General features: G+C 37.7%; 1 protein-coding gene across 1 annotated transcript in view; it reads left to right on the forward strand.

Annotated features, from left to right (window-relative positions):
* CHIC1 (cysteine rich hydrophobic domain 1) overlaps positions 1-8,120 on the forward strand; it is a 56,007-nt gene extending 47,887 nt beyond the window's left edge. The window contains exon 6 of the mRNA XM_082447465.1: positions 1,847-8,120. Coding sequence (XP_082303591.1) covers positions 1,847-1,861 — 15 coding nt within the window. The 3' untranslated portion in view covers positions 1,862-8,120. The remainder of the gene's footprint in view (positions 1-1,846) is intronic.
* The last annotated feature ends 7,615 nt before the right edge of the window (positions 8,121-15,735 follow it).

Consider the following 15,735-nt stretch of genomic DNA (forward strand, 5'->3'; position numbering starts at 1 on the left):
ATTTGATAAATTTAAGAAATATATTTATAAGCAATATATAATTAAAAGAGCACTGGGTTGGGAGACAGAAGACCTGAGTTCTATTAGTAGTCCAGAGTGGTCTGGGAGAGAACCCTTTTTTCCTTTCTATTTCCTGTAAGTCAAATGTGAAAATTAAATTAGATGATATCATAGATTCTAACGGGTGCTAAATCTTTGATTCCCATAGTGAGTCAGGTCAGTTACCTTGATGTCTAGTGTAGATATGGCATAAACTAATGCTTTCATTCCTCCTTATTTACACTGTGGCTGGTAATGTTAAAACAACCAAGAACTCCTTGGCCTAGTAAGAACCCAAGCAGTTGGAACTGTCATACTTTGAAGAGGGACATGAAGAAAAAACCTAGGACCAGAGAAAGTCCATCAAAGTAATTTAAAGGGAAAGAAGTGGGAGTGATGACAGGGAGATGGCTGAATAAGATGTGGTGTATATATATACAATGGATTATTACTCGCCATAAAAAAGAATGAAACCTTGCCATTTGCAACGACATGGATGGACCTAGAGGGTATTATGCTAAGTGAAATAAGTCAGACAGAGGAAGACAAATACTGTATGATCTCACTTGTATGTGAACTTTAAACAAAACAAATGAAAACATAACAAAACAGATACAGAGCCATAGATACAGAGAACAAACAGGTAGTGGCCAGAGGGGAGGGACATGGGGAGAAGAAAGAAATAGGGGAGGGAGATTAAGAGGTACAAACTTCCAGTTGCAAAATAAATGAGTCACAGCTATGAAATGTACAGTGTGGGGAATATAGTCAATAACTATGTAATATCTTTGTATGGTGACATATCATAACTAGACTTATCGTAGTGATCACTTTGAAATGTATAGAAATACCAAATCACTATGTTGTGTAACAGGAACTAACATACTGTTGTAGGTCAATTGTACTTCAAAAACAAACTAACTCATAGAAAAAGAGATCAGCTTTGTGGTTACCAAAGGAGGGGGTGGAGGGAGGGGGAATTGCATAAAGGCATTCAAAAGGTACAAACTTCCAGTTATAAGATAAATAAGTACTACAGATGTAATACACAACATGATAAATACAATTAACACTGCTGTGTGTTATATATGAAAGTTGTTAAGAGAGTAAATCCTAAGAGTTCTCATCACAAGAAAAAATTTTTTTAATTTCTTTAACTTTGCATCTATATCAGATGATGGATATTTACTAAAGTTATTGTGATAATCATTTCATGATATATATAAGTCAAATCATTATGCTGTACTCCTTATACAGTGCTTTATGTCAATTATATCTCAATAAAACTGGAAGGAAAAAAAAGTCCTTCACTTGTATACCTCCCTCAGCAACAGCAATTTGGCATCCATCTATGGACAAAATTACCTTTGTGGGAGCTGTGGGATCCAGCACCCAATGCCTAAGGGCCCAGGAGGAATATTGCCCACCCATATGTCAGATAATAGCCAAACAGTACTTGGTCCCATCTGTGGACCCTGAAATGCACCATGAACCAACTCCAGCCCCTCTAGGCCATTGTCTGGGAGCCCCTGGAGAACAAACAGACTTAGATTATCACCCACAAATGAGAGAGCCTTTGTGGGAGTCCAGTGGAGAAGTCCCAGCACACTTTTGGAGAAAAAAATCAGAGATTATATGCATTGGAGAGGGTGAGGAACACATTGACTTTACCAGTGTTCAATGCCAAGAGAGTCCTTGGCTCATGATTTCTCCTGCAGGGAAAAGTGAGAGTGTGTGAGTGCGTGACTTCTCCAGTTGTGCAGAACACTGCCAAAGAACACTGACATTTCTCTCTCATTCCATCTAGAGTCCTGAGTTGTGAGCTGGACAACTAAGGGGCAGTGAGCAGCTGGGAGAACAGCAGCCAGTGTTTGGAAAGTATCAAAGGAACAGAATCCTAATAATGACATCATGGACTACACTGGGAGGCCCTCAAATGAGCCCCTGAGACTTCTCGTGTGTAGATCTCCCCAGATAGCTGAAGGTCATCCCAGTGTTTTATGTACCTCACCCACATCACCCTCCACCTCATGGCTGACCCCCTCTGAGTGCTCCCAGTGGCAGCAAGAGTGAATTTTCGCAGATGGCTAGTGAGCATGTACAGAAAGCTGGTCCAAATCTGCAGGCCAGGGAGAGATCACAATCTGGGCATTTAGTACCACCCTTGGGAAAGCAAAAGGGAGGCTGCCAGAACTTGGACTGGTGCATTGCAGTATTGAGAGAAGGCGTACAAGCTTAAGAATTCTGCCACAAGAGGGAGCAAGAGGCACAAAGCAGCTGTATTCATAGAAGGTCGGAGAAAGCCTTAGAATTGCTAATAAGATGACAGAAGGTATTTCTCTCCTGAAGTCAGTTAGTAAAGACTGGAGGAGGTGACTGCTACTTTAAATACAAAGATAGCAATGCAAGACTTCAAGGAACACATAAAATCAAGGAAACATGACACCACTAAAGGATCACAATATTTTTCCAATAATCAACCCCAAAGACATAGAGATAGTCAATTTACCTCATAAAGAATTCAAAATAGCTGTTTTAAGGAAACTCAATGAGCTACAAGAAAGCACAGACAATTCAACAAAATCAGGAAAATAACACACAGACAAAATAAGAAATTTAACAAAGAGATAGAAATCATTTAAAAAAGAAAGAACCAAACAGAAATTCTGGAACTGACAAATATGGTGAATAAAATGAAAAATGCAATAGAGAGCATCAAAATCAGAACAGATCAAGAAGAAGAAGAAAAATCTGTGAAGCAGCAGACAGACTCTTCAAATAACCCAGCCAGAGAAGAAAAAGAAAAAAAGAATGAAAAAAAAAGTAAAGAAAGCCTATGTAAACCATGCACTATAATGAAAATAAGTAATGAGAAAATTATTGGAGTCCCAGAAGGAAAAGAGAAGGAAAAGGAACAGAAAGCTTATTTAAAGAAATAATGGCTGAAAACATCTCAAATTTGGGGAGAGATTTGGACACCCAAGTTTGTGAAGCTAATAGGTCCCCAAACAAACACAACTCAAGAAGATCTTCTCCAAGACACTTTGCGATAAAACTGTCAAGAATCAAACACAAGGAGAATCTTAAAATCATCAAAGGAAAAGAAGCTTATCACTTACACAGGAACCCCCATAAAGCTATCAGCAAATTTCTCAAGCCAGGAGAAAATAGGATGCTATATTCAAAGTGCTGAAAGAAAAAAAATGTCTAAAAAAAAACTAACTGGCAAAGTTGTCCTTTGCCATGAAGAAATGAAGAAGAGATAAAGATATTTCCAGATAAACAGAAGCTAAGGGAGTACATAGCCACTAGAAATTTTTTATAAGAAATGCTGAAAGGAGTTCTTCTAGCTGAAATTAAAGTATGCTAATTAGTAACATGAAACCATATAAAAAATATAAAATGCACTGGTAAATGTAAGTATATAGTCAAATTCAGAATATCTTAATACTGTAATATAGAAGTGTGTTAACCACTTAAATATTACTAATAAGATTAAGGGATGAAGTATTAAAAATAGCTATACCTATAATTATTTGTTAATAAATACACAATAGAAAAAGAGATAAATTGTGACATGAAAAACACAAAAGGAGGCAAAATTTTATTCTTTTTATGACTGAGTAGTATTCCATTCTATATATACCAATCTTCTTTATCCATTCATCTGTTGGTGTACGCTTAGGTTTCTTCCATCTCTTGCCAATTGTAAATAATGCAGCTATGAACATTGAAGTGTATGTATCTTTTCGAATTAGTGGTTTTTTTTTTTTTCAGATATGTACCCAGGAGTGGAATTGCTGGTCATATGGTAGTTCTATTTTTAGTTTTTTGAGAAACCTCCATAGTGTTTTCCATAGTGGCTGCACCAATTTACATTCCCACAAACAGTGTACAACAGTTCCCTTTTCTCCACATCCTCACCAACATTTGTTATTTGTGTTATTTGTGTTTTGATGACAGCCATTCTGATAGGTGTGAGGTGATATCTCACTGTGGTTTTGATCTGCATTTCCCTGATGATTAAAGATGTTGAGCATCCTTTCATGTGTCTGTTGGCCTTCTGCATGTCTTCTTTGGAAAAATGTCTATTTGGGTCTTCTGCTCATTTTTTAATACGGTTGTATGTTTTTATGATGTTGAGTTGTATGAGCTCTTTATATATGTTGGATAGTAATCCTTTATCATTCATATCATTTGCAAATATTTTCTCCCATTCAGCAGGTCGTCTTCATTTTGTTTATGGTTTCCTTTACTGTGCAGAAGCTTTTAACTTTAATTAGGTCCCATTTGTATATTTTTGCTTTTATTTCCTTTATTTTGGGAGACAGATCCAAAAAAAAAAAAATACTGCTGCGATTTATGTCAAAGAGCATTCTGCCTATGTTTTCCTCTAGGAGTTTTATAGTATCGGTCTTACATTTAGGTCTTTAATCCATTTTGACTTTATTTTTGTGTAGGGTGTTACAGAATGTTCTAATTTCATTCTTTTACATGTAGCTGTCCAGTTTTCCCAGCACCACTTATTGAAGAGACTGTCTTTTCTCCATTGTATATTCTTGCTTTCTTTGCTGTAGATTAATTGACCATAAGTGTATGGGTTTATTTCTGGGCTTTCTATTCTGTTCCAATGATCTATGTGTCTGTTTTTGTGCCTGTACCATACTGTTTTGATGACTGTAGCTTTGTAGTATAGTCTGAAATTAGGGAGCATGATTCCTTCTACTCTGTTCTTTTTCCTCAAGATAGTTTTGGCTACTTGGGGTCTTTTCTGTTTCCATACAAATTTTAAAATTTTTCGTTCTAGGTGCGTGAAAAATACCATTGGTACTTTGATAGGGTTTGCATTGAATCTATAGATTGCCTTGGGTAGTATGGTCATTTTAACAATATTAATTCTTCCAGTTCAAGAACACATTATATCTTTCCATTTGTTTGTGTCATATTCAATTTATTTCATCAACCTCTTATAGTTTTCTGAGTTCAGGTATTTTACCTCCTTAGGTAGATTTATTCCTAAGTGTTTTATTCTTTTTGATGCAATGGTAAATGAGATTGTTTCTTTAATTTCTCTTTCTGATAGTTCATTGTTAGTGTACAGAAATGCAACAGATTTTTGTATATTTTATATCCTGCAACTTTACTGAATTTATTAATGAGCTCTACTAGTTTTCTGGTGGCATCTTTAGGATTTTCTATGCATAGTGTCATGTCATCTGCAAACAGTGAAAATTTTACTTCTTCCTTTCCAATTTGGATACCTTTACTTCATTTTCTTCTCTGATTGCTATGGATAGGACTTCCAATATTATGTTGAATATAAGTGGCAAGAGTGGGCATCCTTGTCTTGTTCTTGATCATAGAAGAAAAGCTTTAAGCTTTTCACCATTGAGCATGATGTTAGCTGTGGGTTTGTCATATTTAACCTTTATTATGTTGAGTTATGTCTTCTGCAGCCACTTTGTTTAGAGTTTTTATCATAAATGGATGTTGAATTTTGTCAAAAGCTTTTTCTGCATCTGTTGAAATGATCATATAGTTTTTATTCTTCAATGTGTTAATGTGTTTTATCACATTGATTGATTTACAGATATTGAAAAATCCTTGTGTCCCTGGGATAAATCCCACTTGGTCATGGTGTATGATCCTTGTAATGTATTGTTGGATTCAGTTTGCTAATATTTTGTTGAGGATTTTTGCATCTATGTTCATCAGCGATATTGGCCTGTAATCTTCTTTTTTTGCAGCAACATGGATGGACTTGGAGGGCATTATGCTAAGTGAAATGTCAGACAGAGAAAGACAAATATGGTGTAATATTTATATGTGGAATCTAAAAACTACAACGAACTAGTGAATATAACAAAAACAAAGCAGACTCACAGATATAGAGAACAAACTAGTCATTACCAGTGGAGGGGGAAGGGCAATATAGGGGTGGAGAATGGACAGGTACAAACTGTTGGGTGTAAGATAGGCTACAAAGATGTACTGTAGGGCTTCCCTGGTGGCGCAGTTGTTAAGAATCTGCCTGCCAATGCAGGGGACACAGGTTCGAGCTGTGGTCTGGGAAGATCCCACATGCCGTGGAGCAACTAAGCCCTCAAGCCACAACTACTGAGTTCGCACACCACAACTACTGAAGCCTGCGTGCCTAGAGCCTGTGCTCTGCAACAAGAGAAGCCACCACAATGAGAAGCCCGTGCACCACAATGAAGAGTAGCCCATGCGCAGCACCAAAGACCCAACGCAGCCAAAAATAAATAAATTAATTAATTAATTTTTAAAAAAGATATACAACACGGGGAATATAACCAATATTTTGTAATAATTGTAACTGGAGTGTAACCTCTAAAAATTGTATTAAAAATTTTTTAAACATAAAAGGAGGGAGAGAAAGGGTAGAGTTTTTATGCAATTGAAGTTAAGTTGTTGTCAGCTTAAAATATACTGTTATATATATATATATAATGTAAACCTCATAGTAACCACAAAGCAAATCACTTGAGTAGATACTCAAAAGATGAAGGGACTCAAAGCACACAACTACACAAAATCATCAATTCACAAAGGAATACAGCACAAGAGGAAGAAAGGAACAATAGAACTATAAAACAACCAGAAAACTATTAGTAAGATGACATTAGTAAGTCCTTATCTATCAATAATTACTCTACATGTAAATAGCTTATACCCTCCAATCCAAAGACATACAGTGGCTTAGTGGATAGAAACGATTTTAAACTACATGCTGCCTATAGGAGATCCACTTTGCTTTAAGAACACTCGTAGGCTCAAGGTGAAGGGATAACAAAAAGATATTCCATACTGTATATGCCTGCAGTAGGTGCAACAATTCTTTAATTCACAGTTATGGCTGGACAGTCAACAATCTTTACTGCATAGGTCTGTAGTGTAGTTGTTCATACTCTAACTTGTCCAAGTACCATACTCAAAACTTTTGCCATATACTCACAACTCCAATGCTATTTATAACTCATATAAGATTTTTAAGACACTTCACTGTCTTGTTTTAAATTTCATTTTGAAGATTATTTTTAGAGTTTTACATTCAAAGCAAAATTAGGAGGAAAGAACAGAGATTTCCCATATACACTCTACTCCAACACATGCATAGTCTCCCTCATTATCAACATCACCCACAAAATGGTACATTAGTTATAACTGATGAACCTATATTGACACATCATAATCATCCAAAGTCCATACTTTAGGATTCACTGTTGGTGTACATTCTGTGGGGTTATATATATTTATAATGACATGTATCAGTCATTATAGTATCATACAGAATATTTTCACTGCCCTGAAAAACCTCTGTGCTCAGCCTATTTATCCCTTCCTCTCCTAACTCCAGCAACTGCTGATCTTTCTGCTGTCTCCATGGTTTTGCCTTTTCCAGAATGTCATAAACTTAGAATCATACAGTATGTGGGCCTTTTCAGATTGACTTCTTTCACTTAGTAATGTACATTTAAGTTTCCTCCATGTCATTTCATGGCTTGATAGCTCATTTCTTTTTAGTACTGAATAACATTCCATCCTCTGGATGTACCATGGTTTATTTATCAATTCAACTACTGAAGGACATCTTGGTTGCTTCCAAGTTTTGGCTGTTATGAATAAAGCTGCTATAAACATCCACATGTGAGTTTTTTAGTGGACATTAGTTTTCAGCTTATTTGAGTAAATACCAAGGAATGAAATTGCTAGATTGCATTGGTAAGACTGCTTAGTTTTGTAAGAAATTGGCAAACTGTCTTCCAACTGACTGTATGATTTTGCATTCTCACCAGCAATGAATGAGAGTAACTTTGGTTCCTTATGCCCACCAGCATTTTGTGTTGTCAGCATTCCATTCTAATAAGTGTATAGTGATATCTCGTTTTTTTAATTCGTATTTCTCTGATGACATATGATGTGGAAGATCTTTTCATATGCTTCTTTGCCATCTGTATATATTCTTGGGTGAGCTGTCCAGGTCTTTTGCCAATTTTTTACTGAGGGTTGTTCATTTTCTTATTATTGAGTTTCAAGAGTTCTTTGTATATTTTGGATAATAGTCCTTTATCAGATAATTCTTTTATAAATATTTTCTCTAAATCTGCGGCTTGTCTTCTCATTCTCTGGGCATTCACAGAGCAGAGTTTTTTATTTTATTTTATTTTATTGATATAATTAATGCACAATATTATATTAGTTTCACATGTACAACATAGTCATTTGATTATTTTATACACTGTGAAATAATCAAAATAAGACCAGTTACAGTCTGTAACAATACAAAGTTGTTACAATATTACTGATGACATTTGCTATGCTCTACATTACATCCCCATGCCTTACTTATTTTACAGCTGGAAGTTTGTACCTCTTAATTTCCTTCACTTATTTCACCCATCCCCTCTTCCCCTCTGGCAACCACCAATTTTTTCTCTGTATCTAAGTCTGTTTCTGTTTTGTTTTGTTTGTTCATTTGTTTTGTTTATCAGATTCCACAATAAGTGAAATAATACGGTATTTGTCTTTGTCTGACATTTCACTTAACATAATGCCTTCAAGGTCTATTCATGTTGTCACAAAAGTTAGATTTCCTTAATTTTTAAGGCTGAAAAATATTTCATTGTATATATATACCCCAACTTCTATATCCATTCATCCATCGATTCATGTTGTCACCAACAACAATGAAATGGAGCAGGACCCTATGGTCATTGTCCCCCATGTCCTCTGCCTGCCTTTTGTCTGTGGAAAAACTTTCACCAAAGAATATTTTTAATCAGAGAAGTGAGAAAATGCAGAAACAAAGGAAAACAGTCAAAGGAGACCAAATAATAATAGTCTAGTCATTCAGCATAGTCAAGGACATTTAGTTCCTTCTCAAGGGCTACAGATAACATTCTGAACCATATCCTGTGATCTGTCTTATAGATACTGAAACCTCCACCAGGTGGAGAAGTTAACTACATGACGACCAGACTGTAGCCATGACATAAGCTACCACAATTATGAGAATTGGCCTCAAGGAAATGGGAACAAACCAACCCTGGAACTGAAGATTAACTGTACTTAAAACAATCAAGGGGTGGAGTCAAGACGGCAGAGTAGGAGGACGTAGAGTTCACGTCTCCTCACAGGTACAGTAGGGGGGCATCAGAGAAGTTCTCACGGAGCACCTGCTGGGTGCTAGTTGTGGACCTCAGACACTTAAGTGGACAGGAGGGGTCCCTGTGCAACCGGGTGGGACATGGGAAGGAAGGAGGGGGTGAAGAGGGGTGGAAATGGCACAGGACTTGCGCCCCTGGAAAGGGGCTAGGGGAGAGGAGAGGCTCCTGCACTCAGGGGACCCACTCGCAGCAGGGGGTATTGGTGGGGACAGAGGGGGACTTTCTGGGGATCAGAAGGGAATGCAGCTACTGGTCTGTAGGGGGCAGGATGGAGTGGGGCCTGTGGTCTGTGCCGCAGCCCTCCACACCCCAGGCTAGGTCGTGTGTCTCCTGGTGGGGAGGAAGGCTGGGTACTGGAGAATGGGGTTTGGAGGGTGGACCCAGGGAGGGGACGGCTGCTGATGGTGAGAAGATGGCCTGAGGCAGCATGGAAGAAGGGCTCCACAGCCAGGAAGGTTGGCGGAGGAGGCCTGGGCCACCAGGGAAGCGGGGTGTCATTGTTCAGTGATGTGCGAAGGGCGGAGCCACTATTGCAGTCCCCTTCCCTGCCCGCCAGCCTGGCTTCCTTGTGCAGTGGCAGGGGCACTCACCTGAGCAGGCTCACCTGCCCCTCAAGCCCCGGTGAGCCTGCTAGGGTCCTGGGCCTGGGCCTCGCCCCCACCAAAACCTCCGAGGGCCACGCAGGTCTCGGAGGCCCACCTGCCACCCCTGACAAAGCCTGCTCCAGCCGCATGGGTCCTGGGCCTCAGTCCCACCCCCACCGAGGCCTCCTCTAGCTGCACAGGTCCAAGTGGACATGAGAACTGCATCCCCCAAAGCCTCTGTAGGCTGCACAGATCCTAGTGGCCTGCATGCCGCCACTGACAAAGTTTCCTCTGCCCACATGGGTCCAAATGGGCCAAGCACCACCCCCCTCCTCCACCTGTGCCAGCTGCTGTGGACACTCCTGTGGAAGCCTGTGCCCCAGCCAGCCTGCACGGGCATGTGTGCTCCAGGCCAGTTTCAGCAGCAGATGTTGGTGAAAGGAACACACGCAGAGGTAGGGATGACAAAGCAGGGCCAGAGACCTACCTGCAGGTCTTGGAGGCCCTCCTGGGGAGGCAGGGGTTGGAAGTAGCTCACTTTGGGGGCAAGGACACTGATAGTGGATGCACCAAGGAATTGTTATTTTTTAATTTATTTTGTATCTCTTCATTTTTGTTTATTTATGTTTGTTCAATTTTTTCCTTTTTCTGTTGCTGTTGTTTTGTTCTGTTTTTGTTGTTTCATTTTTATTTTTATTTTTTCTAATATATTTTTATTTTTCTAATTTTATTTTATTTTTTTATTATTTGTTATTGTTCTGCTTTTTTTGTTTGTTGTCGGGTTTTTGGTTTTGTTTGTTTGTTTGCCACACCGTGCAGCTTGTGGGATCTTGGTTCCCTGGCCCAGGGTTGGGCCTGAGCCCCTGTGGTGGGAGCGCTGAGTCCAAGTTGCTGGACTAACAGAGAAAGTCAGGTCCCAGGGAATATTAATTGTTGTAAGCTCTCCTGGGGGTCCTCATCTCAGCACCAAGACCCAGCTCCACCCAAATGCCTGCAAGTCCAGTGTTAGACGCCTCAGGCCAAACAACAAGCAAGACAGGAACACAGCCCCACCCATCAACAAAAATGAGATGACAGAGAAATATGGTACAGACAAAGGAGCAAGGTAAAAACCCACAAGACCAAATAAATGAAGAGGAAATAGGCAATCTACCTGAAAAAGAATTTAGAGAAATGATACTAAAGATGATTCAAACTCTCAGAAATAGAATGGAGGCATGGATTGCAAAAATACAAGAAACGTTTAACACGGAGCTAGAAGAAGTAAAGAACAAACAAACAGTGATGAACAACACAATAACGGAATGAAAACTACACTAGAAGGAATCAATAGCAGAATAACTGATGCAGAAGAAAGAATAAGTGAGCTGGAAGATAAAATGGTGGAAATAATTGCAGAGGAGCAGAATAAAGAAAAAAGAATGAAAAGAAATGAGAACAGTTTCAGAGACCTCTGGGACAACATCAAACACACCAATATTTGAATTATAGGGGTCCCAGAAGAAGAGAAAGAGAAAGGGTCTGAGAAAATATTTGAATAGATTATAGTCGAAAACTTCCCTAACATGGGAAAGGAAATAGCCACCCAAGTCCAGGAAGTGCAGAGACTCCCATACAGGATAAACCCAATGAGAAACATTCCGACACACATATTAATCAAACTAACAAAAATTAAATTCAAAGAAAAAAATATTAAAAACAGCAAGGGAAAAGCAACGAATAACAGACAAGGGAATCCCCATAAGGTTATCATGTGATTTTTCAGCAGAAACTCTGCAGGCCAGAAGAAAATGGCAGAATATAGTTGAAGTGATGAAAAGGAAAAACCTACAACCAAGGTCACTCTACCAAGCAAAGCTATGATTCAGATTGAATGGAGAAATCAAAAGCTTTACAGACAAGCAAAAGCTAAGACAATTCAGCACCACCAAACTGGCTTTACAACAAATGCTAAAGGAACTTTTCTAAGGGGGAAACACAAGAGAAGGAAAAGACCTACCAAAACAAACACGAAACAATTAAGAAAATGGTAATAGGAACATACATATCAATAATTACCTTAAATGTAAATGGATTAAATGCTCCAACCAAAAGACACAGACTGGCTGAATGGATACAAAAACAAGAACCTTATATATGCTGTCTACAAGAGACCCACTTCAGACCTAGGGACACATACAGACTGAAAGTGAGGGGATGGAAAAAGATATTCCATACAAATGGAAATCAAAAGAAAGCTGGAGTAGCAATACTCGTATCAGACAAACTAGAATTTAAAATAAAGACTGTTACAGGAGACAAGGAAGGACACTACATAATGATCAAGGAAGCAATCAAAGAAGAAGATATAACAATTATAACTATTTATGTACCCAACATAGGAGCACTTAAATACATAAGGCAAATGCTAACAGCAATAAAAGTGAAATCAACAGTAACACAATAATTGTGGGGGAATTTAACACATCACTTACACAAATGGACAGATCATCCAGACAGAAAATTAAAAAGGAAACACAGGCCTTAAATGACACATTAGACCAGAAAGACTTAATTGATATTAATAGGACATTCCATCCAAAAACAGCAGAATACACTTTGTTCTCAAGTGCACATGGAACAGTCTCCAGAATAGATCACATCTTGGGTCACAAATCAAGCCTCAGTAAATTTAAGAAAACTGAAATCGTATCAAGCATCTTTTCCAACCACAATGCTAATTTAGAAATTTCACAATGTTAATTTTAGAAATTTCTAATTTCTAATGAAATTAGAAACCAATTACAAGAAAAAAAACTGTGAAAACAAACACATGAAGGCTAAACAATATGCTACTAAATAACCAAGAGATAACTAGAGAAATAAAGAGGAAATCAAAAAATACCTAGAAACAAATGACAATGAAAACTCAATGACCCAAAACCTATGGATGCAGCAAAAGCAGTTCTAAGAGGGAAGTTCATAGCAATACAATCCCACCTCAAGAAACAAGAAAAATCTCAAGTACACAACCTAACTTTACACCTAAATCAACTAGAGAAAGAAAAGCCAAAACAACCCAAAGTTAGTAGAAGGAAAGAAATCATAAATATCAGAGCAGAAATAAATGAAATAGAGACGAAGAAAACAATACAAAAGATCAATGAAACTACAAGCTGGTTCTTTCAGAAGATAAACAAAATTGATAAACATTTAGCCAGACTAATCAAGAAAAAAAAGGGAGAGGACTCAAATCAATAAAATTAGAAATGAAAAAGGAGAAGTTACAACTGACACCACAGAAATACAAAGGATCATAAGAGATTATTACTAGCAACTATATGCCAATAAAATTGACAACCTGGAAGAAATGGACAAATTCTTAGAAAGGTATAACCTTTCAAGACTGAACAAGGAAGAAAAAGAAAATGTGAATAGACCAATCACAAGTAATGAAATTGAAACTGTGCTTATATATCTTCCAACAAACAAAAGTCCAGGACCAGATGGCTTCACAGGCCAATTCTATCAAAGAAGAGCTAACACCCATCCTTCTCAAACTCTTCCAAAAACGTGCAGAGAAGGAACACTGCAAGCTCATTTTATGAGGCCACCATCACCCTGATACCAAAACCAAAGATACCACAGAAAAAGAAAATTACAGGTCAGTATCAGTGATGAACATAGATGCAAAAATCCTCAACAAAATACTAGCAAACCTAATCCAACAACACATTAAAACTATCATATACCATGATCAAGTGGGATTTATCCCAGGGATGCAAGGATTCTTCAATATATGCAAATCAATCAATGTGACACACCATATTAACAAACTGAAGAATAAAAAACATATGATCATCTCAATAGGTGCAGAAAAAGCTTTTGACAAATTTCAACACCCATTTATGATTACAACTCTCCAGAAAGTGAGAATAGAGGGAAACTACCTCAACATGATAAAGGCCATATATGACAAACCCACAGCAAATATCATTCTCAATTGTGAAAAACTGAAAGCATTTCCTCTAAGATCAGGAACAAGACAAGGATGTCCACTCTCACCACTATTATTCAACACAGTTTTGGAAGTCCTAGCCAAGGCAATCAGAGAAGGAAGAGAAATAAAAGGAATCCAAATTGGAAAAGAAGAAGTAAAACTGTCACTGTTTGCAGATGACATGATACTATACATAGAAAATACTAAAGATGGTACCAGAAAACTACCGGTGCTAATCAACTAATTTGGTAAATTTGCAGGATACAAAATTAATGCACAGAAATCTCTTGCATTCCTATACACTAGCAATGAAAGATCAGAAAGAGAAATTAAGGAAACACTCCCATTTACCACTGCAACAAAAAGAATAAAATACCGAGGAATAAACCTACCTAGGGAGACAAAAGACCTGTATGCAGAAAACTATAATACACTGGTGAAAGAAATTAAAGATGATACAAACAGATGGAGAGACATGCCATGTTCTTGGATTGGAAGAATCAATACTGTGAAAACAAGTATACTACCCAAGGCAATCTACAGATTCAATGCTATCCCTATCAAATTACCAACGGCATTTTTCACAGAATTAGAACAAAAAATATTTACAATTTGTATGGAAACAGAAAAGACCCTGAATAGCCAAAACAATCTTGAGAAAGAAGAACAGAGTTGAAGGAATCATGCTCCCTGACTTCAGAGTATACTACAAAGCTACAGTAATCAAGACAGTATGGTACTGGCACAAAGACAGAAATATAGATCAGTAGAACAGGATAGGAAGCCCAGAAATAAACCCACACACCTATGGTCACCTAATCTATGACAAAGGAGGCAAGAATATACAATGGAGAAAAGACAGTCTCTTCAATAAGTGGTGCTGGGAAAACTGGACAGTTACATGTAAAAGAATGAATTTAGAACACTCCCTAACATCATACACAAAAATAAACTCAAAATAAATTAAAGACCTAAATGTAAGTCCAGACACTATAAAACTCTTAGAGGAAAACATAGGAAGAAACAATCTTTGACATAAATCGCAGCAAGATCTTTTTTGACCCACCTCCTAGAGTAAGGAAAATAAAAACAAAAATAAACAAATGGGACCTAATTAAACTTAAAAGCTTTTACACAGCAAAGGAAACCATAAACAACATGAAAAGACAACCCTCAGAATGGGAGAAAATGTTTGCAAACAATGCAACTGACAAAGGATTAATCTCCAAAATATACAAACAGTTCTTGCAGCTCAATATCAAAAAACAAATAACAAAAAACAACCCAATCAAAAAATGGGTGGAAGACCTAAATACACATTTCCCCAAAGAAGACATATAGCTGGCCAAGAGGCACATGAAACGTTGCTCAACATCATTAATTATTAGAGAAATGCAATTCAAAGTTACAATGAGGTATCACCTCAAACTGGTCAGAATAGCCATCACCGGAAAATCTACAAACAATAAATGCTGTAGAGGGTGTGGAGAAAAGGGAACCCTCTTACACTCTTGACTGGAATGTAAATTGATACAGCCACTATGGAGAACAGTATGGAGGTTCCTTAAAAAACTAAAAATAAAACTACCATATGACCCAGGAATCCCACTCCTGGGCATATACCTGGAGAAAACCATAATTCCAATAGATACATGCACCCCAATGTTCATTGCATCACCATTTATAATAATCAGGATATGAAAGCAACCTAAATGTCCATCAACAGAGGAGTGGATAAAGAACATGTGGTACATATGTACAGTGGAATATTACTCAGCCATAAAAAGGAACGAAACTGTGCCATTTGTAGAGACGTGGATGGACCTAGAGACTGTCATACAGAGTGAAGTAAGTCAGAAAGAGAAAGCCAAATATCGTATATTAACACATACATGTAGAATTTAGAAAAATGGTACAGATGAACCTATTTGCACAGCAGAAATAG

This window comes from Balaenoptera physalus (genome assembly GCF_965194825.1).
Source record: "Balaenoptera physalus genome assembly, chromosome: X".
NCBI lineage: Eukaryota > Metazoa > Chordata > Mammalia > Artiodactyla > Balaenopteridae > Balaenoptera > Balaenoptera physalus.